This window comes from Tarenaya hassleriana, unplaced genomic scaffold (genome assembly GCF_000463585.1).
Source record: "Tarenaya hassleriana unplaced genomic scaffold, ASM46358v1 Cleome4, whole genome shotgun sequence".
Taxonomy (NCBI): domain Eukaryota; kingdom Viridiplantae; phylum Streptophyta; class Magnoliopsida; order Brassicales; family Cleomaceae; genus Tarenaya; species Tarenaya hassleriana.
The window spans coordinates 5,966,437-5,990,202 of NW_010966881.1; the positions used below are offsets into that span (position 1 = coordinate 5,966,437).

The following is a 23,766-nucleotide window of genomic DNA, read 5'->3' on the forward strand; positions in this document are numbered from 1 at the left end:
TGTGTCTCTAAGTACATCTGTCTGCCTTTTTTTGTTCCTTTCGCTCTCCATCCTTTTTTTTTTAATTAAAGATATATATATTCATTCCGTACACACACGCATGTATATTCATGTGTATCAGTGTGTGTATATATTCGATTGCTATATACAAAATGCAATATAAGGTAAGATGTTGACTCGATTGCTATATACATGGATCAATCCGTTGTATATCATCACATAAAGCAATGCCGTATATATACGATGCCATTAGAACGGAATAGTACAGTATATGTTATTAAAACTTGAAAACATTTGCAGAATAAGACAGCCATAATGAACGTATACCATCGTACACGAAAAATGACAACAATACAATATAATATATATATAGAAAACAACAAAATAAGCATTATTGACACTGAACGGTCCATCGAATGAAATAATTCTCAAATCAAAATCTCAATTTCGAGGAAAGAAAAAACAATGTTAAAATGCTTAGGATGCAAGCTCGGGAACCATGGTTTTGAAACTCTCACAACATGACACTATCCTGCAACGTGCGATGTCTAGTAATTCGCAAACAATTTATTTACTAATCACAAGCAAACGTATATTACTCTGAAATTATAGTAAAATCAAGGAAAATAATAATACTTAACGAGGAAAAAAGATAATATTTTTATTTACGTGAAAAATGTCGCTAGAGTAATTAACTTGTTACCTTATTGGTCGACTTGTCACAGTATGCAATGAATTATACAATATAAAGCTCTCTTAGTTTCCATCAACAAGTACCTCAAGATCTCACTTAGAATACGTATATATATGAATGTGTGTATATATATATATATTTATATTCACAAAGTGAGATCAAGGGTACTTGCCGAAACCGAAACCTTTCTCTTATCATCTTCCTCCGTCGTCATGGACAGACCGAGTTTTGACGAACAGGAAGAAGATAACGAAAGAGACAAACTCTTGCAGTCTTGACGATCTTGTTCATGTTCTTGGCCGTGATCTAGTAAGCATCCTCGTCCGGTTCTCGCGTCGGTCTGAGGGCTTACCTTAAGGGATAAGCTTAGATCCAAACCTTGGTACGATTTCTGGTCATAATCCTCCGAAGGAAAAAATCTTTTTCTCTTCAGAATGTTTCTTGATCCTTCGGCCGCTTGGTCTGGATCATATGTGGTGAACAATGGATCGGATACGCACCTTACCCACGATTCGTTAAACGTCCTCAGATCTTCGAGAATGCTTCTACGGCTTCTGTGATCGGCTTCTGCTTCTCCATTGTTTGAATTAAAACCCTTATTCTTATTAGTTGCGCAAGATTCAAACCGAAACGAAATAGTTTTGTTGGTCCTATCACCGATATTACTGCTTCCATGAAATGCCTGTCCTGACCTTGCGTTGTCCCTCGAGGTTAGTCCTCTCCAGCGGTTACCGTAGATCTTCGGTCTATGGTCGGACCACCAAGATGTGTCACCGTATCTAGTCCAATTCAAAACATATCATATGCATAAAGATCAAAGAAAGGGAATAAAATGGAAATCTTTTGGATAAGATTGTGTTACCATACCCTAGACTAGTAGAAGTCCTTTGATCAAAACTTTGTAACATTGGAACTTGGGTAAGGTTGCAAGTATAGCCAGTTCCGGTTTCAAAGGAAAATCCTTGTTGTCCTGATGAAGGCATGAAGAGAAAAATGAAAATTCAATATTATAAGATCCATGGATACCCCTAATTATTCAGAATCTTGTGAGTGAGTTACCTTGATTATGTTCATCGCTCTTCTTGCTTCTATACATCTAGCAACAACAACAAAAAAATCCAACCAAAAGAAAAGGGCAAAATGATTTTAGGATAAAGCTTTTGAAATTGCGTAGAGAACATCTTTTATGTATGCATGTATGTATACATGTATATAAAGCACAACCTGAAGATGGCTCTTGACTTGGGCTATGCTAAGTCCCTTGATGTTCATCAGTTGAAGAACCAACTTTGGTGTTGCCCCTGTTCCCATCAAAACATTAAAAAACCAACCAATAAATATCAACAACAACACCAAAACAAAACCCTAGAGAATAGATCTCGATATAATTAAAATCTAAATCTTGATCCTTAATTAGTACAAAACTTAACTATCTTGGCCTCCCAATCTCTCCACGGCATGAACAAAGCTGAGATGGAGCTCGGGGGTCCACCGCAACCTTGGGGTCTTTGACCGGTTGTACGGCCTCACGGATCCACCGAATTTCTTGATCTTAAGACGATGACTCGAACATTCTTCCACATAGCTATTATTGCTTGATGAGCTTTGGTGATCTTCTTTAGGTTCTGCCTCCTCTTCTTCTTCTTGGTTGTTATCCTTAACTCCTTCTTTCTTGATGGTTTTGCAAATGTTAGATGGGAAATTCTTGGAATTTTCAGAGCTTTTGGTGTTTGATGTCATCTTGTTCCCTAGCGATTTGGCTGGTTTGGGGTTGTTGTTGTTTGTTGTTTTCGGTGTGGTTCCTGTTCTTTGACAAGAAAGGATCAATCAAGACACACACACATATATGTGTTAGGAAATTAAGGTGATGACTTTTGAAGGTCTCTTTGTATGACTTTTTGGATGCTTGTATCATTCCTCTCTCTCTCTCTCTCTCTCTCTCTCTCTCCCTATCTATCTATCTATCTATCTATCTATATACACACACACATAATACACCTACGTTGAAAAACCGAGATGGGGCTGCGTATATTCAAATATTATCTTATTTTGAATTTACTAATATGGAAAGGTTTAGATTTACCCCTAAGGCAAAACACATTCTTTTACTTTTGTTAGGCAATATCATCATCTAACCTTATAGATTTCATATTTCAATACAATAATTATAGGAAATAAATATATCGTTTCTCATCAACTCTCTCTCTCTTTTATTTATGAAATGTTACGTGTATATATATATATATATACCCGGCAAAAGAAACATGCACGAGGTATATCCAATATTATTTTAAATTCTCAATAAATTTTGATGATGAAATAAGTTAATATAACTTTCAATATGGGTTCCCTTTGCTTTTCTTGACAAAAAATGAAAAGTTTTTAGCCTTCATACCCAAAAAAAAGAGAAGAAAAACACGTGAAGTTTCAATGAGAAAACAAAAGGGCATTAATGAGACGTGCATGTTTGGTTAGAAAGGTAAATCATCAAAAGGCTCGTGCGAAAATCACACGACACGAAATGAAATGTCATCCAAATCGTTACAACTCAGAAATTGATTGATCAATGGAGTAAAAATGATATTGGATTATGCAGCACTAACATTTGGGGGGAAAAATAAATAAAAAGTGGATGGTTAGGGTTATGGTCTCGTGACTTCAAGCTGTTCAACAAGAAGAACCTTAAATCCTTCATCTTTTGGAGAGAGAGAGAGAGAGAGAGAGAGAGGAACATGTGCTTGGAAGAGGAATCACCAGTGTTAAAGGTGTTGGGCTGTCTTCATTCACAGACATTAGAAGAAAATATTGCTACTTGGTGTTTTCTCACCAATGACAATCACGGATTTGTCTTCACGTCCACTACTCTTCATCTTTCCTACACACGCACACATGCTTGTCCCTCTGATCTGAATCCCCATTTTGGAAACCCTTTTTTACAATTTATTTGCTTTACAAGAAGGAGCCCAAACTCTTAAATTAAGATCTATGAATTCTTATTTACAAAAAAAAAAGATCTATGAATTCTTGAGATACTTTTATCAGATCGATTCATTATATCAATTTCCAAAGGTTTGATATATATTTCACTTGTGATATACATACGAATACGATCTATATGATATTCATATATGCAAGAAAACAAAATTTTCGTTGTAAACGATGTGTAATTATTACTCATTCCGTTTCAAAATAATTGTTGTTTTAAATTATTTCATATTTTTTAAGAAAAGAGATAAAAAATCACATATACCCTTATTTAATAATAAAAATAATGTTATCATTAATAATTTATTGGAATTTGATAGGGATAAAATTGGAAACTATTGTAAAAAAATGTTTTGAAAATATAGAATGACAAATATTTTGAAACATGGAAAATAACCTAAAACTACAAATATTTTGAAACGGAGGGAGTACTTATTAACAATGCAAATGTTTGGCTGTGATGAAATAAGATATTTTCCAAAGTCAAATTAATTAGGTATACATTTTTCAATTCCAAAGTATATTTTTTTGGACGTATATTCTAATGTCCCGCGGTAATGAACCTTAGCCTCTGTTTATTATTTTTGTGGGAAGAATTAAATTGCCCGATCCGATTGATTTCTCTCACAATACAATATATAATTAGACCGACGTTTCTAAATATCCTATTTTTTTTCGGCACGTAATAGGATCGTTTATATGGTCAAACTAGATAAATAAAATCCTAATTCCATTATATATAGTTAAATGATAAGCATAAACATCCTCCGTTGAAAACCCAGACTCACTGTTTTCCTTGACTATGTCAATACATAAGAATAAATCAAATTCTTACACTTAACTATATCCAATTTGTACGTTCGATTATCTAGTTATATATATATATATATATAGTGGGCTGGTGAATATAATCGAAATTGTCCGGTAGACCAAGAAATTCAAATCGGTTCAGTAGGTTTGAAGCAACTGATTCAGAGGGAATATAAGAATAATAAAATCAAACTGCATTAATATACGTGAATGATTATTCTATAAGGAAGCATATATTCGAAAAGATCAATAAAATAATATTAGGGTTTGTACGCATTCTGCATGGGGTTGCATGCATATAGCCAGCAACAGCTACACAAGGGTCCGCCTTGTGGTCCTACTACAATTTTAGATATGTTGGAACTTACAATTGCAAATATAATATAACTTTTTTTAATTGTACTTCACAAGACAAAAGTGGTGTTGCATTTTTTAATTATATATAAAAAGCGAATAAAGTTGGACCTTGTCGCACGACCGTGAATGCGTCGTGGAATGTAGGTTTGCTTGATCTTTACAAATCCGGAATTCTGTGGTTACAGAATAAGTCATATATATGTATATATTACCAAGTGTTTTGTTGTTAACTTATTATTAAGCATTTACATAAACCATATAAGTATTTCGCCTATTTTAACATAAAATTATTACTTGATTCTGTGTATTTTTATGCGTCGTATTAAAAAAAATTGTACACGAAATGATAAAGAAGTTTATCAGTAATTACACACAAAAGTCGATTCTCAGTTTTATAATGTGATTTTACTTGGGCATTTTTTACCAATATCCATTAGGAAAATCGGTCAATTAGCAACTAATATGTGGATTTTTTTTAAAAAAAATTAGTTTTCAATTTAATCGATTTAATAGTCAAATCTTAATATATATATATATATATATGGCTTAGACTTTTTTTGCAGTCACATCAACAATTTATGTGACCATGGATTGTTATTGATTAGCTTTTGCTAAATCAGTAATTTTATTATTTTTATATAGACAATGAAAAAGAAACAAAAAATATGTTTATGTTGGATAAATTGAAAAAATTATAATCTTCGAAACTCTACTCTCTTTTTTTTTCATAAAGGGAAATAGAGATAATCATAAAAAAAAAGTCCGGTAAAATTGATTTGTCGCATGGTGTAATTTTTATCATAAATTTAATTTTTTCTCAATTTTTATTTTTTTTTTATCGGAAATCAAAAGCATTTGGAGAGGAAATAATTTTGATATATTGTAGATAGAAGATAAATTGGGGAATATTAAATGATATGGTATAATATGCCCGGTATTTCAAACTATATAATACCCTAACCATACCCATAAGAATATGCCCGGTATTTCAAACACGCATGTCCCATTCGACAGGCAATTTCAACAACTACCAAACGTTTATTTCATTAATTATGAAGCCGACAATTCATTAGACACACAACCATTGGTTAAAGATAAGGAAATTCACGTTATCCATGTTAACAAAAGAACAGACGATTAAATCAATCGACACATTAAACCGAAATTACAATAGACTTATTATATTCAGTAATAACATCCAATACTATTATATTATCACTAATTAACAGCAAACAAAAATTTGAGCATTTCGATTCCATACACGTCTGGTTGACAGCCAAGATGGATCAGATTCACCAGATTCCAGGCAGTGTTTATGTACACTAATACGCATACATGTATGTATGTATGTATGTATGCATGAATATAATATATGTATGGTAACAACACACACATGCAGCAACTTATAATGGATTTTACGAAGCTATGAAATACTTACAGTTTTACTTGTGAGAATCGATTTCACGCCGTCGACATCACCTCCAGCTCCGCCCACCAGAGAGGCGACAGTTTCGGGGCGGCGTCCTCGGGCGATATCCCTGTGATCTCTCTCAATCTCGCCACGACGTCTCTCATCGTCGGTCTCTCTCTCGGGTCGGTCTTGATACAAGATTTGATCACTTCACCTATCTCCTCTATCTTCCCGTCGAAAGATTCCAGCCTTGGATCTGCCATCTTGCTTAGAGTCTCTCCCCTCGAGAAATCCGAGATCCCGCTGTCTACTGAGTCGTCTTTGTTAACTGAGTCCGGGAGTTTTCCGGTCATTATCTCGAAAAGCAGTACACCGAAGCTGTATACGTTGTCTTCAGGGGTTGGGACCGAGACCTGTGTATCAATGAGAGCACTGGAGCTATTCTCTTTCGCCGACGGGCATTGTTGATTCCCGAAGCTTAAATCAGCGACTTTGACGGCGTAATCCTCCATGAGCTGAACAGTCGATGAGAGGAGGTAACTGTGGGCGACAGGTGGATTGAGTCGGTGAATATAGTCGAGACAATATGCTATTCCCATCGCTATTCTTAGCCGCATTCCCCAGTCCAAGTGTTCAGATTCTCTAACTGTAACAAAAATAGCTTCCCTTTCAGGTCATAGAGAAGATAAGCTAACTAAGCATTAACGGAAAAAAAAATATTAGCTTGTTTATGTTTATAGTGTGATATGTGTTTCTGTATGTATTCTGAGTTTGTACTTACAGTGTAGATGCTCGAAAACCGATCCGTTTGGAGCATATTCAAAGACCATCATCCTAGTGAAAGGGTTATCTTCTTCACAGTACCCGAGAAGGTTTACGAAATTCTTGTGGTTTGTCTTCGATAACGTTTCGATCTGAAATTTGTACAAAACAGAAATGGTAAGGAGACCGATTGCCACAGAGGACGGTGCTATGAATCAAAGGAATAAGAAATAGGCGGACGAGAAATTACCTTCTTCCTAAACTCCATTTCTACATTGTCCTTCCAGTCTTTGGAATACATAGCAGTAACAGAAGCCACGGCTATTTCTACCCCACTCGATAATGTCCCTTTGAACAATGTACCGATGGGGCATGATCCAATTACATTACTGAAATCTTCACAGGCAGCTTCAAGCTCGGATCTTTTGAGTTTGGGGACACCTGAGTATTGAATGTGACTCGGTTAATATGTAAACCAAAAAAAGTTTGGCAGTTGAGAAGCATTCTACACACAATCAGAAAATGTGCTCGGTCCTGCTCACATTACTCTATATATTGCGCCAATGAGAAAGAATACTCACCGGTTACGAATGCTTTCTGAAGCTGTCCACTAAGACCTGTACGCCAAGGATTAACAGATTTTCCGGCCTTGCTTCTGAAAAAGAATACACCGGTAGCTAAGAGGATCAGAAAAACAGCGGCGCCAATGCAGCCGACTACTATAGGAATCGTGTTGTTGTCTGAAGAAGACGGAGCACTTCTTGTGCTGGAAGAATTTGTCTGGGGAGTTTCTTTCATGCGAGGCACAGATGGGGGTGGAGCAGAAACATCTTTAGACATTGGAACAGATTCCATTGCCATTGGTGTTGGAGAAGGTGGCGGAGACGAAGATGCCGGTGGTGTGACAATTGCTGCAGAACGGTTTCCAGACAAAGCGGCGTATGGGTTAAAGAAACGGTGGGAGAGTAGTTTCCTGTGAAAGCCAACAGCACTCCTACGAAAATAAAAGGAGAATGAAATCAGGATTAGACACACATGGAATCGAAAAAACGATACCAAATGGGAAACAAAAAAAAAACAACAATACTAAAATGATCGTGAATCGAACAAATTTAAGCAAAATTTTTAAAGGTACATACAGGTACCAGATACGAGATTATCCTAATGCTGGTATCATGGAGATTTCTCCACGCAAGAGCGGAAGCTCGTGGATACATCATTCAAGTATTGAATAACTCAAAAGGCCTCCAATATTTCTACATTTCTAACAGCTCGACTATAGAGATCAAATCTAACAGCTCGACTACATTTCTATTGATGTGCAACAAATTCATTTGCAACCCCTGTTTATAAACCCTCTGTTGGGAATTCATTGTCCAGAATTCCCAATACCATCCATCATATGTAAAGCTTGTTTGAAGAATCAAGAATCATCAGATCTTGGCAAAGAATTGTTAAATTTCCAATTTCATTCAAGTATTTACTAAGATTCAGCAGAAGCAATAACACCAAAATGCGCCTTTTGCGAAGCACAAACCTAAATGGATGACGTCAAACCTCAAGGTCGGCATAGATCTTAATTCAACGAAATACCCGTTGAACTTTTCCGAGGAAGTACAACAAAAAACACAACAGATAGGCACTCAAAACCTTCAGCAACCAAAAATCAACCAAACATGCCACTTACGAATCCGTCGCTAGTCTATCTGAACACAGATCAATTCCACCGTCGAGATTCTTCCAAGCCGATGACGAGGAAAATGACCCTTTCACCGCCATGGCTTTGCATTTCAGCAAATCTAAACCTAGAAACCGAAGGAGAACACAGTAAAAAAAGGTAAATTTTCTCAGGGATTTCCTTCTGTTTCTAGGCAACCAAATAGACAAAAGGAAAATATCTCTACCTTCATCGTTCAACGAAGAACACGAACCGAAGCTGAAAAGCACAAAAATCGCCATAGAAAAACACATCCGGAGCCTTAATCGAACGGATTTCCAGTTTTCATCCATCACGAGACTAAGTAGACGAGAAGGAACAGGAATAAAGGAGATGAACGCCGAGTCAAGGAAACGCAGAAGCTAATCAGACCGAGTTCGATCTGAAATCAAAGCGGAAGACCAGAAAAATCAAGAGGAAACTGATGGAGACGAACAGCGGGAGCTCTGAGTTCGCATGGCTGAGCAGATGACTTCTCATCCTTTTTTTTTCTTTTGTTTTTTTTTAACGCGTGTGCCGTGCCCTGGCCGACGGAGAACTAGTAAGCGAATATTCAAATAACGAAATCCATTTTTTCTAATAATAATAATAATATTAATAACATGAATATATAAATTTAGTTCGGAGGTTTTTGACCCAAAGGACTTTAATTCAGTAAAAACAAAGTATCACATTAAAGTAAAAAAAAAGTATCAAATTGGAGCTAAAGATCAAATACAATAAATATGTAGATAATAATAATAACTTTTGCAAAAAAAAATATAATAATATGGTTTTTAAAATATTTATCTCGATGAATAGCGAGCAAGGTGTTGGACCAATCAGCCACGTAATATGACTGTGATCTGTGGGAATTATTGGAATTGAATTATTATTATTGTTATTTTCTGTAACGTAACATAAGTTGAATTATTGTATTTTTGGATGATAAATATGCCAAAAAAAAATAAGAAATGAATGGTGGCGGGGTGAGTTTCTGCTGACTCGTTCAACGTGGGGGTTGGGGGTTTGCTTCCATGCGACTTTCGTCGAGTGGAATTTAATTTTCTCCACGTGGGATTAGTCGTGGGAAAAGGCCCACCATCTAGCTCTCTAGACGTCGTTAGACGTTGGCATTTCGGGATTCAGTTCAAAATTTTAACGTTTCGATTCGAGAACGATTTGTTAAGTATTCTAAAATTTGTATTAAATTAATATCATATATTATTCGGTTCGTTATTAATCACGGTTTAGAACAGTACGGTTCTAATAAATAAATACCAAATAAAAACCAAATTAAAAACGGTTCGGGATTCGGTTCGGAACGGTAGATAATATATTTATAATTCATATAAATAAAGAAATCTAACATAATAATTTAATTTATAAAAAATAGACAGAGAGAACTAGGGGTGGATAATTTGGGTCGGGAATTTAGTCCCGAACCATACCTAACGGAACCGAATCCTAATTAATCGGTTCGGTATTATATAAAAATTTCCAACGGTTCAGGAACGGCTGGAGTTTTACGTATGAATTATTCTCGTCCAAGAGTATTTACCTATTCCTATAAAGCTCGTCTTTATTGACCAAATAGACAGGTCCACGGGTTTAAAACTCGACCACTGTCTTATGAAAATATTCATCCATATTACGAAACCTTTAAATTGCATTAGAAAAAAAAAACCCACAAAACCCTAAACCCTAACCGGTGAGGATCGAGTTACGTATCTGTTCTACGTTCCGTCACATACCAATCTATTTTTTTTAAACTGAAAAATATTAACTTAATTGTAAAACAAAATAGGTTCAGAAATCGTATATATGCTATCAGCCTAATTTATATTTTAATTATTTATTTATTTTAGTATAAAGCTTGTGAATCGTGAAAAAGAGATAATTCTATAGCAAATTTGCATTAATATTTGATGGGTTTTTAAATTCTGAATTCCAGATTTGGTTCCCAATTTTCAGGGGATGAATAAGAATAACAAACAGATAAACTAACTGTTTCGCCGCAGGTTGGAACTCGTCGGTCCATGTGTCTGAATAAAATAGGCACCGCCATGTAAACGGATCTTGAATTCTTATTTATTTATTTATAAAATAAATAGTTTTATTCCCTCAGATGAGTATGTGTCGTATACATTAAAATAAAATAAAAAAAAGGTTTGTTCACACCCATTATAAAAAGAATTTATAAAACTATATATTAATTAATGCAGCAAACACTTAAATTTCACAAGAAGATGATGTCAGAACCTCTTCAAGAGCTTATCCTAAATTTACAGTGGGTTTAGTTTGGCAGGATTCAAAAGAATAATTTTATCACGAGTATATAGACACTTCGAGTTTAAAAAAACTATAGCTTGACAAAAATATTAATACGTTTAAACTATATTACTAAATCAAGTTTTCAAAATCTTAGTGTTGCATATATCAATTTTATTATAATTTATTAGGATCAAATACCTGTATTACACAAATCTCTATGTTATAGTGCAGACCCGCCTCTTGTTAGGATATAATTTAAAACTCCTATAAACATAATTCTCCACTATAAATTATAATCTGTTTCCTTTATGGATATAGTAGAGAGATATATACAAGAGAGGAAAAAATTTAACTTCTATAAATGTGGTTGCTTTAACCAAAATATACTAAAAAAGTGGCTATTGAACGGCAATCATCATCATCATCATCATCATCATCATCATCATCATCATCATGAATTGGGTGTATAACATTTTTTTATGGAATGAAATGATCGAATGCTAGTTTACATTGGATGAAACTGTAAGATGTTTCACAAGCTTCTCCAAAGATGCTCTCATTGACTATATAGTATACAGAACCTGCGTTTCTCCCCCAAGATTCCGGTTTACTAAACCGATGGACGTTTCTCCCCCGAAGATTCCGGTTTACTAAACCGATGGACGCCAAAAACCCTTGTGACCAACCAGAAACCGGGCATTGTAAATCTTCATCGACCAGTGTAACGAACCGAATACCCGTTCAAGCTTCTTCATCGCTTCCATGGTGTCTTGCACCACAAGGTATCCTCCCGGTCTTAGTATCCGATCCATCTCTGCCGCTACTTCTGCAATGTCACACCTATATGATAGGATTCAATGGCCGGTTTTCATCATATAAACCGGATTCGGGTTAAGTTAACCATGATGACAGGCACAATCCAAAGAACTAATCAGATGGGTTCAATCCGGATTGAATTTGCTGGCTCAGAAACTGTATCTTCTAGATTCATAGATGGAAATAACTGGCATTGAACTCGAGGAAGAGCAAGGAAAGATCCATTATTTACCTTTGTGTGAGATTTCCGAGGAAATAACTGGAGTGAAGTAGATCGTATGTTCGAGGGTATGTGTTGAAAGACTCACACCAATCATGGTAAACCCCGATCAGCCCTCTATCCAAAATGACAGATAGAGTGTCTGGTGCATCGACCGGAACCACATTCATCACCCATAGAGGTCGTAGTATAAGTGAAGCAGCAAATCTATCAGCAGAAAAACATGAAACCCTGATCAGTTTTAGTAACGATGACATGGATGGAAGCCAAAACAATGTGTGTTTTCAGTCATTTACCCTCCATAACCGGCATTCATGTCCATCACATTCCGCACTTTCGACCAGTTTATGTCTAGACCTTCAAGATAAACATCGGGCACAAGTGCTAGCCATCGTTCTGTATCTTTGTGAAACGTTTCTTCTTCACCTGAAAAGCTTGGAGGTTTGCTGGTTAGCCGTTTGGGCCATGATTCGGGCCACCTGTACACATTCCCGCTGCTGTCAACTGGAAGTCTGGAAATGCATCGGGCTAGAGGAACATACCTGAATTTTTAGAAGGGATACACAATCTTAGAATATACGCGTGGGGGTTTCTGTATTAGATGGCAAGACAAATTGGATGAAATGCAAGAGTTTATACCATGAAGCATTGAGTTTGTCTTTCTGATCACATAGAGGTGGATCTTGTTGGCTGCGCCTGTTATAGCACACATCTGAGGTTGGCTTCTGATAGATTATAAGTCCGATTCCTGAGGAGTCAACCGTTTTGGTGATGACATTCCAGCACATAGCTTTTGTCAAAGAAACCATCACTGCAACAAAAATCGGAAGAAAAACCGTATTTGCTTAAATCAGCTAGAAAACACACTCAAGAACCAAAATGAAGCAAGTTAAAGGATTGATAACCATTCCAAACGTTACGATCTCTCTCATCATCACGATAGACCGGAGTTGCAGACCATATGAAGAATCCTCCTGGCCTCAGTATCCTGTTCAGCTCCAACAACGGTTTCCCACCTAAACAAAGAGGGCCATGCACTAAACTCAAAAAAGCCCATGAACCCTAAGAAGTGGATGCTAAGAGGGAAAATGATATTATACCGTCGGCTTCCCAGTGCACTCTGCATCTTGCGCAATGGATGAGATCATACGAGTTGCTGGAGAAAGTAAGCTGTTGAGTCCCGATGACGGAAAGTATAGCAGGTATTCCTCGTTCTAGCGCAAACTGAATCTGAGCTTCGTGTTCATCCTTGGGGGCAAGCGACATGGTAATAACGTCCTTATCCAACAAATACCCACCAAAGCTAGCAACTCCACAACCGACATCTAGAACAACCCGGATGTTTTTTCCCCATTTTATAGCCGGTAAAGCCTGTTAATTCACCCACCACATAATACATACCGGTATCTAGAGTGAACTAAAATGGTGCAAGTAATGTGATAAAAGAAGCAAGAGCTAACCTTCTCTATGAACTCAACATAATGAGTAACCCCATATTTGAATTGGGTGCCTCCTCCAGGGAAAACTAGATAATCACCAGATTTTCGGACCCAGTTTTGTTCCTTCTTGTACTCAACAAGCTTGGGGTGAGGGACATTGCCGTACCATATCTGGTCAAGAGTGCGAGGAAACAAATCAAGAAATGTTCCAATAACTAGAGATTCTCAGCGGATCATGCACAAGATTACTAATTCATGCATAACATAAAAGTTCATCAGCACAGGTGTTGAAAGAACCCTAAGTGGTGGCTCCAAACTCCTCCTACTACAATCTTATCCTAGGAAGAATCTACAATGGTTTTCCAAATAGAAAAACACTGTCGGAAGACGAACTCAATGGTCCAATAAACAAGATTCAAGTAACAGATAACCCTCTGAAAATGGACTTAACTCATTCCCTAATACAGGAACTCGGATATCACTTCGAACTACTAAACAGATCCCATACTCTGCATGGAGACTTCTTCCTTCGATGAACTTGTAAATCTTAGCAAATCCTACCCACAAATCCAGGTCATCGTAGCAAGAAATTTCGGCTAACAAACACATCCCGTGCGAATCTACCAAACATAACTAAAAAAAGCAGCAAACCAAATCTTACCAAAAACAAAAACATGATCGGTCTCTCACCATGTCCCTGCTCTTCGGCCACGGAACCGGCTGTTTATAATTCTCCGGAAAAGGCACGAGACACCTCGGACTAGGGTCGGGGCAATGCCGTTCTCGGTGCTCCATATGCTTCCTTGACTTCAGCTGCTTGATCGCGGCGTAGTTATCCAAACACGGTATATAATCCGCCGATCCAGCCCCTTTGCATAAATCCCACTTCACCTCGAAATCGGACATCGATGCATTTTCCTTCTTCGGAGAAGTTCCGGGAACTGATTCGGAGGAGGAAACACCGTAGTTTTTGGGATTTGGATTCAAGGGATTTGATCGGAGACCGGATGAAAGAGAAGGGAAGGGGAATCGGGCGTTGTCGGAGGTGAAGATGAAGATGGTGACACCGAGGAGAAGGGTTGAGAGGAGTACAACGACGACATGCTGTACGGACATCGCCATTGAAGAGGATCAGAGAGAGAGACGCGGTTCAAGAATCAAGGGGAGAAGAAAGGTAAGTTCGAAAAGTCGTTGTGAAATTTGACATTCGCTTTAGCCCAAAAAAAAAAAAAAGGTTCGCCGTAGATTAAGAGCTTTGATATTTCCTTACGGCCAAACCGCACCGACAGAAATAAATACTCATTCTGCTATTCCGCGGTCAGGAGTCCATAAATCTCTGTCGGGAAAAAAAATAATAAAAGAACTTATAATAGAATTTAAATTTAGCAATTATTCTTTACGGGATGTTTTATTTTTGTTATTCCTTTTATCACAAACCAAACGGCTCTTAGAATTTTGGAAATATTTCTGATAATGATCTCCGGAAGCCATGGTTATCTTATATGGCGAAATAATATAATCGGCGTCGGTATTTTTTCTGAGAAATATAAAGAAAAAAGAAACAGTGTATGAATGCAGAATGGTTCTTTTGTGGGACAACCCAAAAGCTGCCAGTGGAACGAACAAAGGAATCACGTGCACGTTTTTGTTACTTTTTGTATAAAAAATGACACGATATTATTTGCACCATTCGCTGCGATACTAATTAGAGAATAAGAGAAAATATAATATTGAATCTTTTACATATTTCTAATATATAAATTTTTCTATATTCTCTATTCTATCCAATGGTCATGGCTGACGTGATTCACTGAACCAAGATAAAGTCTAATTAGATATAAGGTCCACAATAAAATACAAACGATAACATATATTCTAATTCATCATTTTCCTTTTTACCCTTCTAGTCCCTCAATTTATTTCAATGATCAAAGAAAAATATTAAAAGTTTAAAAGTTGCAAAGTCATACCCTTTTCTCTTGTCAACACTTTCCGAGTGTAAATTAAGGACGCCAGAAAGTTTTCTGGGCAAAGAGAAAGCGGTTGACTTTATGGAGATTGGTTGACCATTGAAGAGACAAGAGGATAGGGTTTAGCTTCTGGAGCATTTCAATGGTGTCTTGCACCACAAGGTACCCTCCTGGTCTCAGTACTCTGTCCAGTTCCACTGCCACGTCCACCAGATCGCACCTGATCAAAACCCAAAATCCAGATTAGATAACACCACCAAAAACAAAGACAGCAGTTTTCTTTCTGTCCTTTTACCTCTGAGAAAGATTGCTGAGAAGGAAACTGGAATGGAGGAGATCATAAGATCTTGGGTAAGTGTTGAAAGATTCGCACCAGTCATGGTACATTCCAATCATCCCTCTGTCGTAAATTATGGATAGTGTATCTTCCCCTTCGATAGGAACCACGTTCATTACCCAGACTGGCCGGTCCATTAGAGCGGCCCCGAATCTGATACACGAGATTGTTATACTGTAAGTTCCCTCAAATGTTTCATATCGAAAATGCGTGCATGATCAGTTTTTTTTTTTGCTCACCCGCCATAACCAGCGTTCATGTCCATAACGTTACGGATCCTCGTCCAGTTAATGGATGAATTGTCTATGTAGAATTCCGACACGATTTCAGACCAACGTCTCGTGTCTTGTCTGAAAATCTCTTTCTTGTTTGGGTCCTCTGAAAGGCTAACTGGCGGTTCGGTTAGCCTTGCGGGCCAAGGCAGAGGCCATTGCATTTGTACTCCTGTTTGAGTTCTTGGAAGACAGCTGATCAGAGGAGTGTACCTTAGAATGCAAGAAAAAACGATAAGTTTTTGGAGTGAATTCTGCTGCTCGGTCCGAATGAAAAAGGGTTGTACTGTTTTTTCACCATGAACTGTTCTTCATCGTCTCTTCTTCTGTGCACAAAGGCGGATTGTTCTCCTTGCGGTTTTGATAGCAATAATCTGATTCCGGCTTCTGGTAAACCACGAATCCGACGCTTGAAAACCGGGTTTTTGCCACTACTTTCCAGCATATAGATTTCGTCAACGACTCCATTGCTGCAAGAAATTTACAGTAAGAATTCGTATTTATCCTGTGAGCTGATAGTATAACAAGAAACAGAAACTACTAACTTTGCCAAACATCCAGGTGCTTTTCGTCGTTCTTGTAAATCGGGGTTGCAGACCATACGAAAAATCCTCCGGGGCGAAGAATCCTGTTGAGTTCAAGTAGAGGTCTCCCACCTGAAAGATGATTCCGAGAGTAATAAAGCATCAGAAAATGAAATTTCATGTAAAGATCCTCATCACCCATATACGGTGAAGTACCGTATCCGTGCCAATGAACTCTGCATCTGGCGCATTGGATAACATCGAAAGAATTCCCAGGGAAAGGTAGCATTTGTGTTCCGATGACAGCAAGAGTGGCGGGAATTCCGCGTTCTAAGGCAAACTGAATCTGAGCTTCGTGTTCGTCTTTAGGGGCAAACGACATTGTGATCACATCTTTCTCCAGAAGAGTCCCACCAAAGCTGGCAACTCCACAACCCACGTCTAGTGCTACTCTAACATTCTTTCCCCACTCAAGAACCGGTAGAGTCTGATACAATAAATCACTCAGGACAGAAACATGGTAATCAGAGAAAGAGAAATCGAAATGGAGGGTTGTTTATTAGATTCATGATAGTTCTGTGTTTATAATAATACCTTTTGTATGAAGTTGATGTAGTGAATGACACCGTCTTTGAACTGAGTACCGCCACCAGGGAATACAAAGAATGACCCAGATTTGCGTACCCAGTTCTGATCTTTCTTGTATTCGACGAGCTTTGGGTGGGGAACATTGTCGTACCAAATCTAGAAAAAAAAAACAAGAATCGCTCAGGACACAATCATCAATCAGTTTGCGATCTCGAACTACAAAAACATGTCAGAATCAGTAGAAGGAAACACAAAAGAAAATCTTACCAAAGAAAAGGGAAGGAGACTCTCACCATGTCTCTGCTCTGAGGCCAAGGAAGGGGGATCTTATAGTGTTTGGGCAAGGGGACAAGACATTTTGGAGGAGGAGAAGGGCAATGTCTCTCCCTGTGTTCCATATGTCTCCTTGACTTTAGTCTCTTTATGGCTTTCGTGTTATCCAGACACGGAATGTAATCCGTACTCTCGCATCTTCTCCATCCCACGATCATTCCGTTTCCGAGCTCATCTTTTCCTCGACCATCAAAATCGTCCAGAGACTGAGTCACTGGTGACTCGTTGAGTAACGAGTCATTGGTGGGTGGTTCATCTGTTCCCTGATCACCATCCTTGCCGTCTTGAGCACGATTGACTGGTGACTCGTTGAGTGACGAGTCATAGGTCGGTGAAGCAACTGTGGCCGGAGAGGGAGATGGCCTTGGGTTGGAGGGAGAGGCGGTGGTGGAGAGGTCGGAGAGGGAAGAACGGCGGAGATAAGAGAGAGACAAGTAAGGGAAGAGATCTATCGTGTCATTGGTTAGGAGAAGAATGGTTAGTGATACGAGCAAGATCGATATACCAAATATGAAAGAGAACTTCCTCTCTTGCAAGTTGTTCGTCATTCTTTTATCTCTGACTCGTTCAGACAGCAATGTTGTCTGTTCAATATCACAAAACAAGACAGAGAGAGGGCGATGATGTTGCTAAAAATAGAAAGGAAATCCTGAAAACCCTCTTCTCTGATATAAATAGTATTTGTACCATATGATGATAGAACATAAGGCCACAAAAAACTTTCTACAGCCGTTGTTATAAAGTTTCGAAAAGAAAAAAAAAACTCATTTCTTTTCTTGGAAGGTGAGTGGTGAAAAAATCAGAGAAATCTATCTTCAAACGTGAATTAGGGAATCTTACTCAGTGATTTCAGTGACTGCATCAACATCAGCATCACCCAGTCCTGTGTATTCTTCTTCTTCTTCCTCTTCACTGTCTTCATCGCCACTAAATTCTTCATTGTCAAGTCGTAGCCTAGCCATGTGCTCTGCCAGTTGCTTATCTTCTCCTTCACTCACCTGTTTGATACACATTCGTCCATCACACCATGATCTCAAACTCAGGCACAAGACAGAAGAGAAACTTAAGGATCTGAATGGTATGGCATTGCAAACAAGTTTTTTTTTTCAAAATAAACTCCCGAGAGAAACCTTATACTCACAGCTCTCGGTGCCTCCTCTACAGTGAGTTTGCCTTTGTGTTGCTCAATTGTTTCAGTGCAAGCTGTAATGGCCTTGTTCAGAGTTGCAATCCCTTGCTCCTGTCACATCAGTTAAAAGAATGAGAAGGGCTTGAAGATGGACACGAGCTAGCAGTTTTAACTATATGATTTGACTATAAATTTTAGTTTTTCCCGCTGAACAGTTACGGACCAGTTTGCGTACAGATAAAAGGAAAAAGACCAACTGTGTGAAGCAGAAAACCAGATAGAAGACCCCCTCACCTTGTCGAGTGTCTGCATAGTAAGAACATATAGAGGAGGAGCAACCAACTTAATCTTCACTGGACAGTCATCAGTTCCAGCAGCTTCAGCATTCCGCATGGCCTCCTGACAATTCAGACATACATGTAAGAAATCAAATGAAATTGCACTTTTTGTTGTGATCGGTAGTTTTCAACAAAAAAAAAAAAAAATATGATTCTGACCTTGATGATCAAACTGAAAACACTTCAATTCAATATCGGCTCGGATCTTCAAAGGTTATGGTGTCATTCTCCTCCTAATATTCTTTACTAGAGCATCCTTCACTTCTTCTGTCACAGCACGTACAACTTCAGTCACCTACCGCAAAGACAAAGCCAGCGGAATGAGAACCAGAAGAGATCATTCAAAGCCAACTCATAGGAAACATGAAAACAAAATGTACCTCTTGCCCATCAGGCCCAACTTCTTTAATCTCACGGGTGAGGGAATTCAACACAGAATCGGGATCCGTCACTATGATCTTGAAGGCCTGAGTAAACAGTGGAGGTTTGGGATAGAGATAATTCTACCATATTGAGGGATCTAAAAGGTACTGATTCACAAATTCTTACCTCGAAAGCATGGCCATATTTTCGGTACAAAGGCCAGCCAATATTTTATATACAACTCCTGCAAACAAGAAACTGTAAACAACAACAGAGCAAGGAGAATACCAACTAACCATACGAATCCAGAATAAGCTCCGACAAGTAATTTAACTGTTCATAGCACGAAGCCAAACAAACAGAGAGCTAAAAAAAATGAAGATTCCTACAACATAATTCGCCTATAAGTGTCAGTTCCCATCACGATTGGAATGGAACACATTTCCAAGAAAGAATGAATTCCACATATATTCCATCTAAAAATATAAAGTCAAACAGGTGTTTCCTACTTGCTCTTGTTGTTCCTCTCCTCACAGGCCTGAATATCCTCCTCACTAACCCTACGCTTGCTCAGATCAATGTACCCTTTCTCTTTGTCCACACGCAGCACCATGACAGGCTCAGTTCCTCCAACCTTGATCAGACTGCTCACACTACGGATACGACGGCGAGAGAGCTCCGAGAATAGAATCATACCTTCGATATTGTTGTACTCGAGGAGATAAACGTAGGCTCCCATGTCGGCGATGGTCTTCACCTGGATCATAACCACCATACCCACCTCCGGATACTTCGCCTCGTACATCCGGCACTCCAAATTCGGCGTATGACTCGCCATTACCGATGGATTGAAACAATCAACTTTTGGTCCCAGGAGCTGTGGTTTGGGGAGAAGCTAGGGTTTTAATTTTAAGCACAAAGAGGCGAATTGTTCGACTCGTTTTTGGCTGAGAGAGAGACCTGCGAAGAAATTGAAGAGAAGATAGATGGTAGTCGTGACTAGTCATTACAATGGAGATTTTAGTAGACTAGCCTCTGGAACGACGCCGTTTGATCAAAAGCTCAAAAAAATAGTTTGTATCAACGCCCACCGTGGGGCTCGAACCCACGACCACAAGGTTAAGAGCCTTGCGCTCTACCAACTGAGCTAGACGGGCTTTTGTTAATGTCAAATGATAACCATTAAAATTCATATGACTCGATTTGTGCCGAATGCATCAAAACCAGTGACTTGCTTTTTTACCACATAGCATGGATACCATACCATAACTGGGATTCGAGAACTGACAAAAGTGTCTATCACAGTTTATTCAGAAACGAGGTATTCCACTCTGACAGAGCAAGTTCCAAAAGAAGAGATCAAACTATCAAAACCCCGCCTGACTAGCCTTGCAAGTTCTCTTCTGCAAGGGGAAGAAACCCATTCTTCCACGTGAGAAATACCAAACGAGAAGTTGTAAAACTAGCGTGGACCTTCATTCTATTTCAAAAAAAAAAAAAAAAAAAAAAAACAAGAGCTCGGTATGATCCTTTCCTGATCCAAACAGCCAACTGTATAGTGAAAACAACTTACTCGATGCCGGCTTCAGCTTAGGTCCATCAGTCTTAGCATTGCATAAAATGTCAAACTCATGCTTGAGATGAGGCGCTACTATTCTTTCCTGTAAACAAGCCAAACGAATTCATAAACATGGAGATTTAATGACATGCCTGGAAAATTCTGAGGGAAAAATGCCATGCCTTGAAAGCTTCAAGCGGACAGAAGTCCCTTCCATCACAACCCTGACAGCGGAGAAATGATTAATTTGAATGGAAATAAAAAGTTACAAAATTGAACAAGAGAATATGGTGAAATTAGTCATCAATTCACTTCTCAAGACTACAAAAGAGTTATTTATTATATCTGTATCTGCCCATTATCATAGATCCATAGGGGCCAAAAAGTTGGGTTTGTATATTAGTTTGATGAAACTCACTGGAAGTGGAATGGGTTGCTCGTTATGCAGGACTTGCACAAAGTATTTGGCTGAGGAATCCACAGGACAGTTATAAAGGATGAGCATGTTGTTCCCAGCGAAAGGAGCCATTGTGCCGCCTCTAAAGTTTCTGCTCTTTGGAGGTTTTGCAGGGAGTTCCAACGGTTGCTCCTTTTGGATTTTCTCAAAGTCTGAAAATTTATATATTCTCATCAAGAAGCAAGCATGAAGAAGAATGTATGTCTATATGTCGGGGATTCTAAGCATTCAAAGCAGATAGACAAACCGGATCCATCGAGGAAAAGCCCGAGAAGGCAAGAAAAGGGAACCACAGTTTCAGCATGTGCAAACCTAAGTCTCGCCTTTTCATAACTTCCAGATGGGTGCTTCTCTGCATTGGTAACTCAAAAAGTGAAAAAAAAAATACTAGAATTCACATATGAGAATAACTTGCATTTGTTCTGCTTTTATGTTGTTGTTACCTTCTCGGGCCTTAATAGCCTCTTCCATAGAACGTAAAACATCCTGTAGCAATGGAACTCCCATACGGTAGTTCAAGGAATTGCCGTAACCTTTGAGGATGTACACCTCTAAGTCATCCGTCCACTCCAGCAAAGCAACCTGAACAAAAGGCATGTGTCACAGGTAACAAGCATTGAAAACAAAAGATGTCTAAAGTCTGATCCCAGACAAAAAACGTGGGCAATTCATACCTCAGACGGCGTAAAAAGTGCACAAGCTTGATCAGTTACATTCAGCAGTGATGCTTCCTGAAAAATTTTAGAATGAAGACAAGTATGACTTGCTCAAATAATTCATGATTGAGTAGTAAATAGGCCCCTAGCAAGTGAATTAACTTCTAAAAGTTTATTCAAGCTGGAAGATGTTAGCACCTGCTTGCACAGAAACCAGAGAGAAGAAATATCCTGTTTCGTGAAATTTAAAAAATTTCGCTTTGCCAAAGCCACAGAAATCTCATTCAGAACAGGTTCTTTGAGCGCATCAACGGCAGGCTCCTTAGATTTTCTGTAGGACTAATTCCACAGACCACGTAAAAAAGAATAAGCAAATAAATAACAGGATTCATATTCTAAGGAAGGCCCGTTTAATCAGCCATAATACCTTACTTCGAATCCAACAGAACCATACCTTATAGTTTTGACAACACTCGAAAAATCTCAACTTTGTATCACTCGCACGGTTTTCACTGGTGACAGCAAATGCTCTATTCTGGCCTGCTCCCAGCTTTCCTCTCCCACTAAACAACCCCATGCCAAATGCCACAGCACTTGCAGACGCACGAGGAATCTATCATATAGGATATAACAGAGAAACAGCCAGGAAAAACCCGTGGACCACAATACTTTCAACCAAGCTTCAGTGCCAACATAATCTTAATTAGATTAACAGGCGCAAAATAATAAATTTGAACGGTGACCGACCTGTGTAGCCCTTATTGTATAGACATCCGGGTGGTAATTGTCCTCAAACAGACTGGGAAATCTCTCTCTGACCCGGATTCCAAGCTGATACAATTCCTCTTCTCCTAGACTAATCAGTTCCCCACCCTTCACTTTTCCTTTCCAAGGAGATTCCCATTCCCTTAACCAGCCAGGAATTTGGCGCAACGGCGAATTCCGACTTTCTGCATCTCTTACAAGTTCCTTGAACCGAACAGCCAAATTCTCCAATTCTCGCAACCGTTTCTTGGTCGGAGAACGAGTTCCATGTCTAGCCTACACACAACAACACGACATTTCAATCCTCATTCCCTGTCGCTCATCCCGCTTTCCCAGAAAATAAAACTAAGCTTACCACAAGGTTAATATGGATGGGTGTACACTCATGCGAAACTTCTGAAGGATCGAACAGATTCTGAGAAACACCTTTCACAGCATCGTATCTACATGACGTGAGGATCAAAAGTTAATTCACTTCGTAATACTACACAGAAGTTGGTCAGTTAGCAATACAGCACGGATTTCATGACAGAACTCCAAATATACTGATTCAATTCAGAAAATAATCAAACCAAAAGCTTATTTCTGTTCCAGATTTCAGTATTCCCGGCGACCAAACAAAGAGAAAACATTTGGAGATCACGAGCAGAGAGAGAGGACCTCGTGACGGTGGAAAGGTGTTGACGAATATTGAAACCTTGATCCGCGTTCGAAACCAATAACATTGAAAACAACAAAATCCAAACGATCTCCATCTCTCTCTCTCTGGATATTCCTCCTTGGTTTGAATTCGAAGATTCTGTTTTCTGTGCAAGAAAAGGGAAGAAGAAACGCTGATAGTAATCTGGTGCTACGCGGTCTATGAAAAGAGGACCCTTAACGGCGGACACCACGTGGGGGCAGGTGATAGCATTGGGCCTATTATATGGCGCCACGTATCTGCATTCAAGGAAATTTGGGCCGTATGCATCTTGGGCCTTCAAAAAAGCCCATCAGAAGAAGAAGGAATATT

General features: G+C 38.6%; 7 protein-coding genes and 1 non-coding gene across 10 annotated transcripts; all 8 read right to left on the reverse strand.

Moving 5' to 3' along the window:
• Nucleotides 1-636: 636 nt before the first annotated feature.
• On the reverse strand, nucleotides 637-2,629 carry LOC104824330 (two-component response regulator ARR14-like). The gene is made up of 5 exons (XM_010556376.1): nucleotides 2,125-2,629; nucleotides 1,919-1,995; nucleotides 1,754-1,790; nucleotides 1,562-1,664; nucleotides 637-1,473 (listed from the first exon to the last, which is right to left on the reverse strand). Exons 1-5 carry the CDS (start codon nucleotides 2,432-2,434, stop codon nucleotides 840-842), a joined length of 1,161 nt encoding a protein of 386 aa, XP_010554678.1. The 5' UTR covers nucleotides 2,435-2,629; the 3' UTR covers nucleotides 637-839.
• Nucleotides 2,630-5,983: 3,354 nt separating this feature from the next.
• LOC104824332 (probable inactive receptor-like protein kinase At3g56050) lies at nucleotides 5,984-9,269 on the reverse strand. The gene is made up of 6 exons (XM_010556377.1): nucleotides 8,924-9,269; nucleotides 8,707-8,824; nucleotides 7,601-8,013; nucleotides 7,270-7,460; nucleotides 7,039-7,171; nucleotides 5,984-6,903 (listed from the first exon to the last, which is right to left on the reverse strand). Exons 1-6 carry the CDS (start codon nucleotides 9,027-9,029, stop codon nucleotides 6,308-6,310), a joined length of 1,557 nt encoding a protein of 518 aa, XP_010554679.1. The 5' UTR covers nucleotides 9,030-9,269; the 3' UTR covers nucleotides 5,984-6,307.
• A 2,134-nt stretch (nucleotides 9,270-11,403) lies between these two features.
• On the reverse strand, nucleotides 11,404-14,831 carry LOC104824333 (probable methyltransferase PMT23). 2 transcript variants are annotated; one of them, XM_010556378.2, is made up of 8 exons: nucleotides 14,155-14,825; nucleotides 13,486-13,635; nucleotides 13,126-13,396; nucleotides 12,931-13,041; nucleotides 12,665-12,836; nucleotides 12,322-12,567; nucleotides 12,038-12,232; nucleotides 11,404-11,829 (listed from the first exon to the last, which is right to left on the reverse strand). In XM_010556378.2, the coding sequence occupies exons 1-8, from the start codon at nucleotides 14,584-14,586 to the stop codon at nucleotides 11,640-11,642; spliced, it is 1,767 nt and encodes a 588-aa protein (XP_010554680.1). In that variant the 5' UTR covers nucleotides 14,587-14,825; the 3' UTR covers nucleotides 11,404-11,639. The 2 variants fall into 2 exon arrangements, with proteins under 2 accessions (XP_010554680.1, XP_010554681.1); XM_010556379.2 differs by having other exon boundaries at nucleotides 11,640-11,815; nucleotides 14,155-14,831.
• Nucleotides 14,832-15,275: 444 nt separating this feature from the next.
• On the reverse strand, nucleotides 15,276-18,421 carry LOC104824336 (probable methyltransferase PMT22). The gene is made up of 9 exons (XM_010556383.1): nucleotides 18,329-18,421; nucleotides 17,449-18,072; nucleotides 17,162-17,311; nucleotides 16,784-17,054; nucleotides 16,589-16,699; nucleotides 16,342-16,513; nucleotides 16,011-16,256; nucleotides 15,730-15,924; nucleotides 15,276-15,654 (listed from the first exon to the last, which is right to left on the reverse strand). The coding sequence occupies exons 2-9, from the start codon at nucleotides 18,034-18,036 to the stop codon at nucleotides 15,468-15,470; spliced, it is 1,920 nt and encodes a 639-aa protein (XP_010554685.1). The 5' UTR covers nucleotides 18,037-18,072; nucleotides 18,329-18,421; the 3' UTR covers nucleotides 15,276-15,467.
• Nucleotides 18,136-20,102, reverse strand: LOC104824335 (eukaryotic translation initiation factor 2 subunit alpha homolog). The gene is made up of 7 exons (XM_010556382.2): nucleotides 20,015-20,102; nucleotides 19,505-19,562; nucleotides 19,336-19,422; nucleotides 19,115-19,250; nucleotides 18,912-19,016; nucleotides 18,630-18,728; nucleotides 18,136-18,486 (listed from the first exon to the last, which is right to left on the reverse strand). The coding sequence occupies exons 5-7, from the start codon at nucleotides 19,008-19,010 to the stop codon at nucleotides 18,325-18,327; spliced, it is 360 nt and encodes a 119-aa protein (XP_010554684.1). The 5' UTR covers nucleotides 19,011-19,016; nucleotides 19,115-19,250; nucleotides 19,336-19,422; nucleotides 19,505-19,562; nucleotides 20,015-20,102; the 3' UTR covers nucleotides 18,136-18,324.
• LOC104824334 (eukaryotic translation initiation factor 2 subunit alpha homolog) lies at nucleotides 19,570-20,298 on the reverse strand. The gene has a single exon (XM_010556381.1). The coding sequence runs from the start codon at nucleotides 20,154-20,156 to the stop codon at nucleotides 19,824-19,826; it is 333 nt and encodes a 110-aa protein (XP_010554683.1). The 5' UTR covers nucleotides 20,157-20,298; the 3' UTR covers nucleotides 19,570-19,823.
• A 104-nt stretch (nucleotides 20,299-20,402) lies between these two features.
• TRNAK-CUU lies at nucleotides 20,403-20,475 on the reverse strand. The gene has a single exon. It is a non-coding gene; the product is annotated as a tRNA-Lys (tRNA).
• Nucleotides 20,476-20,529: 54 nt separating this feature from the next.
• LOC104824338 (multiple inositol polyphosphate phosphatase 1-like) lies at nucleotides 20,530-23,689 on the reverse strand. 2 transcript variants are annotated; one of them, XM_010556385.1, is made up of 12 exons: nucleotides 23,415-23,689; nucleotides 23,110-23,197; nucleotides 22,737-23,030; nucleotides 22,444-22,602; nucleotides 22,188-22,328; nucleotides 22,008-22,064; nucleotides 21,777-21,915; nucleotides 21,581-21,685; nucleotides 21,295-21,485; nucleotides 21,059-21,100; nucleotides 20,892-20,979; nucleotides 20,530-20,721 (listed from the first exon to the last, which is right to left on the reverse strand). In XM_010556385.1, exons 1-12 carry the CDS (start codon nucleotides 23,507-23,509, stop codon nucleotides 20,702-20,704), a joined length of 1,419 nt encoding a protein of 472 aa, XP_010554687.1. In that variant the 5' UTR covers nucleotides 23,510-23,689; the 3' UTR covers nucleotides 20,530-20,701. The 2 variants fall into 2 exon arrangements, with proteins under 2 accessions (XP_010554687.1, XP_010554688.1); XM_010556386.1 differs by having other exon boundaries at nucleotides 20,530-20,798.
• Nucleotides 23,690-23,766: the final 77 nt, after the last annotated feature.

What these genes read in the sequence shown, in the direction of transcription:
- LOC104824336 (XM_010556383.1), bottom strand. Translation starts at nt 18,036, where the DNA reads ATGACGAACAACTTGCAAGAGAGGAAGTTCTCTTTCATATTTGGTATA. An exon ending in GCACCTGGATGTTTGGCAAA is followed by an intron (nt 16,514 to 16,588) that starts GTTAGTAGTTTC and finishes AATTTCTTGCAG; the next exon opens with CAATGGAGTCGTTGACGAAA. An exon ending in ATGAACGCTGGTTATGGCGG is followed by an intron (nt 15,925 to 16,010) that starts GTGAGCAAAAAA and finishes CTCGTGTATCAG; the next exon opens with ATTCGGGGCCGCTCTAATGG.
- LOC104824334 (XM_010556381.1), bottom strand. Translation starts at nt 20,156, where the DNA reads ATGGCGAGTCATACGCCGAATTTGGAGTGCCGGATGTACGAGGCGAAG.
- LOC104824332 (XM_010556377.1), bottom strand. Translation starts at nt 9,029, where the DNA reads ATGGATGAAAACTGGAAATCCGTTCGATTAAGGCTCCGGATGTGTTTT. An exon ending in TCAGAAAGCATTCGTAACCG is followed by an intron (nt 7,461 to 7,600) that starts GTGAGTATTCTT and finishes TTCAATACTCAG; the next exon opens with GTGTCCCCAAACTCAAAAGA. An exon ending in AAATGGAGTTTAGGAAGAAG is followed by an intron (nt 7,172 to 7,269) that starts GTAATTTCTCGT and finishes TACAAATTTCAG; the next exon opens with ATCGAAACGTTATCGAAGAC.
- LOC104824330 (XM_010556376.1), bottom strand. Translation starts at nt 2,434, where the DNA reads ATGACATCAAACACCAAAAGCTCTGAAAATTCCAAGAATTTCCCATCT. An exon ending in AAGTCAAGAGCCATCTTCAG is followed by an intron (nt 1,791 to 1,918) that starts GTTGTGCTTTAT and finishes TGTTGTTGCTAG; the next exon opens with ATGTATAGAAGCAAGAAGAG. An exon ending in GAGCGATGAACATAATCAAG is followed by an intron (nt 1,665 to 1,753) that starts GTAACTCACTCA and finishes TGCCTTCATCAG; the next exon opens with GACAACAAGGATTTTCCTTT.
- LOC104824338 (XM_010556385.1), bottom strand. Translation starts at nt 23,509, where the DNA reads ATGGAGATCGTTTGGATTTTGTTGTTTTCAATGTTATTGGTTTCGAAC. An exon ending in TCTGGTTTCTGTGCAAGCAG is followed by an intron (nt 22,065 to 22,187) that starts GTGCTAACATCT and finishes AAAATTTTTCAG; the next exon opens with GAAGCATCACTGCTGAATGT. An exon ending in GCTTTTCCTCGATGGATCCG is followed by an intron (nt 21,486 to 21,580) that starts GTTTGTCTATCT and finishes ATAAATTTTCAG; the next exon opens with ACTTTGAGAAAATCCAAAAG.
- LOC104824335 (XM_010556382.2), bottom strand. Translation starts at nt 19,010, where the DNA reads ATGCGGAATGCTGAAGCTGCTGGAACTGATGACTGTCCAGTGAAGATT. An exon ending in CTATGCAGACACTCGACAAG is followed by an intron (nt 18,729 to 18,911) that starts GTGAGGGGGTCT and finishes CTGATGTGACAG; the next exon opens with GAGCAAGGGATTGCAACTCT. An exon ending in TAGAGGAGGCACCGAGAGCT is followed by an intron (nt 18,487 to 18,629) that starts GTGAGTATAAGG and finishes TGTATCAAACAG; the next exon opens with GTGAGTGAAGGAGAAGATAA.
- LOC104824333 (XM_010556378.2), bottom strand. Translation starts at nt 14,586, where the DNA reads ATGGCGATGTCCGTACAGCATGTCGTCGTTGTACTCCTCTCAACCCTT. An exon ending in ATGTTGAGTTCATAGAGAAG is followed by an intron (nt 13,397 to 13,485) that starts GTTAGCTCTTGC and finishes GTGAATTAACAG; the next exon opens with GCTTTACCGGCTATAAAATG. An exon ending in AGATCGTAACGTTTGGAATG is followed by an intron (nt 12,837 to 12,930) that starts GTTATCAATCCT and finishes TTTTTGTTGCAG; the next exon opens with TGATGGTTTCTTTGACAAAA.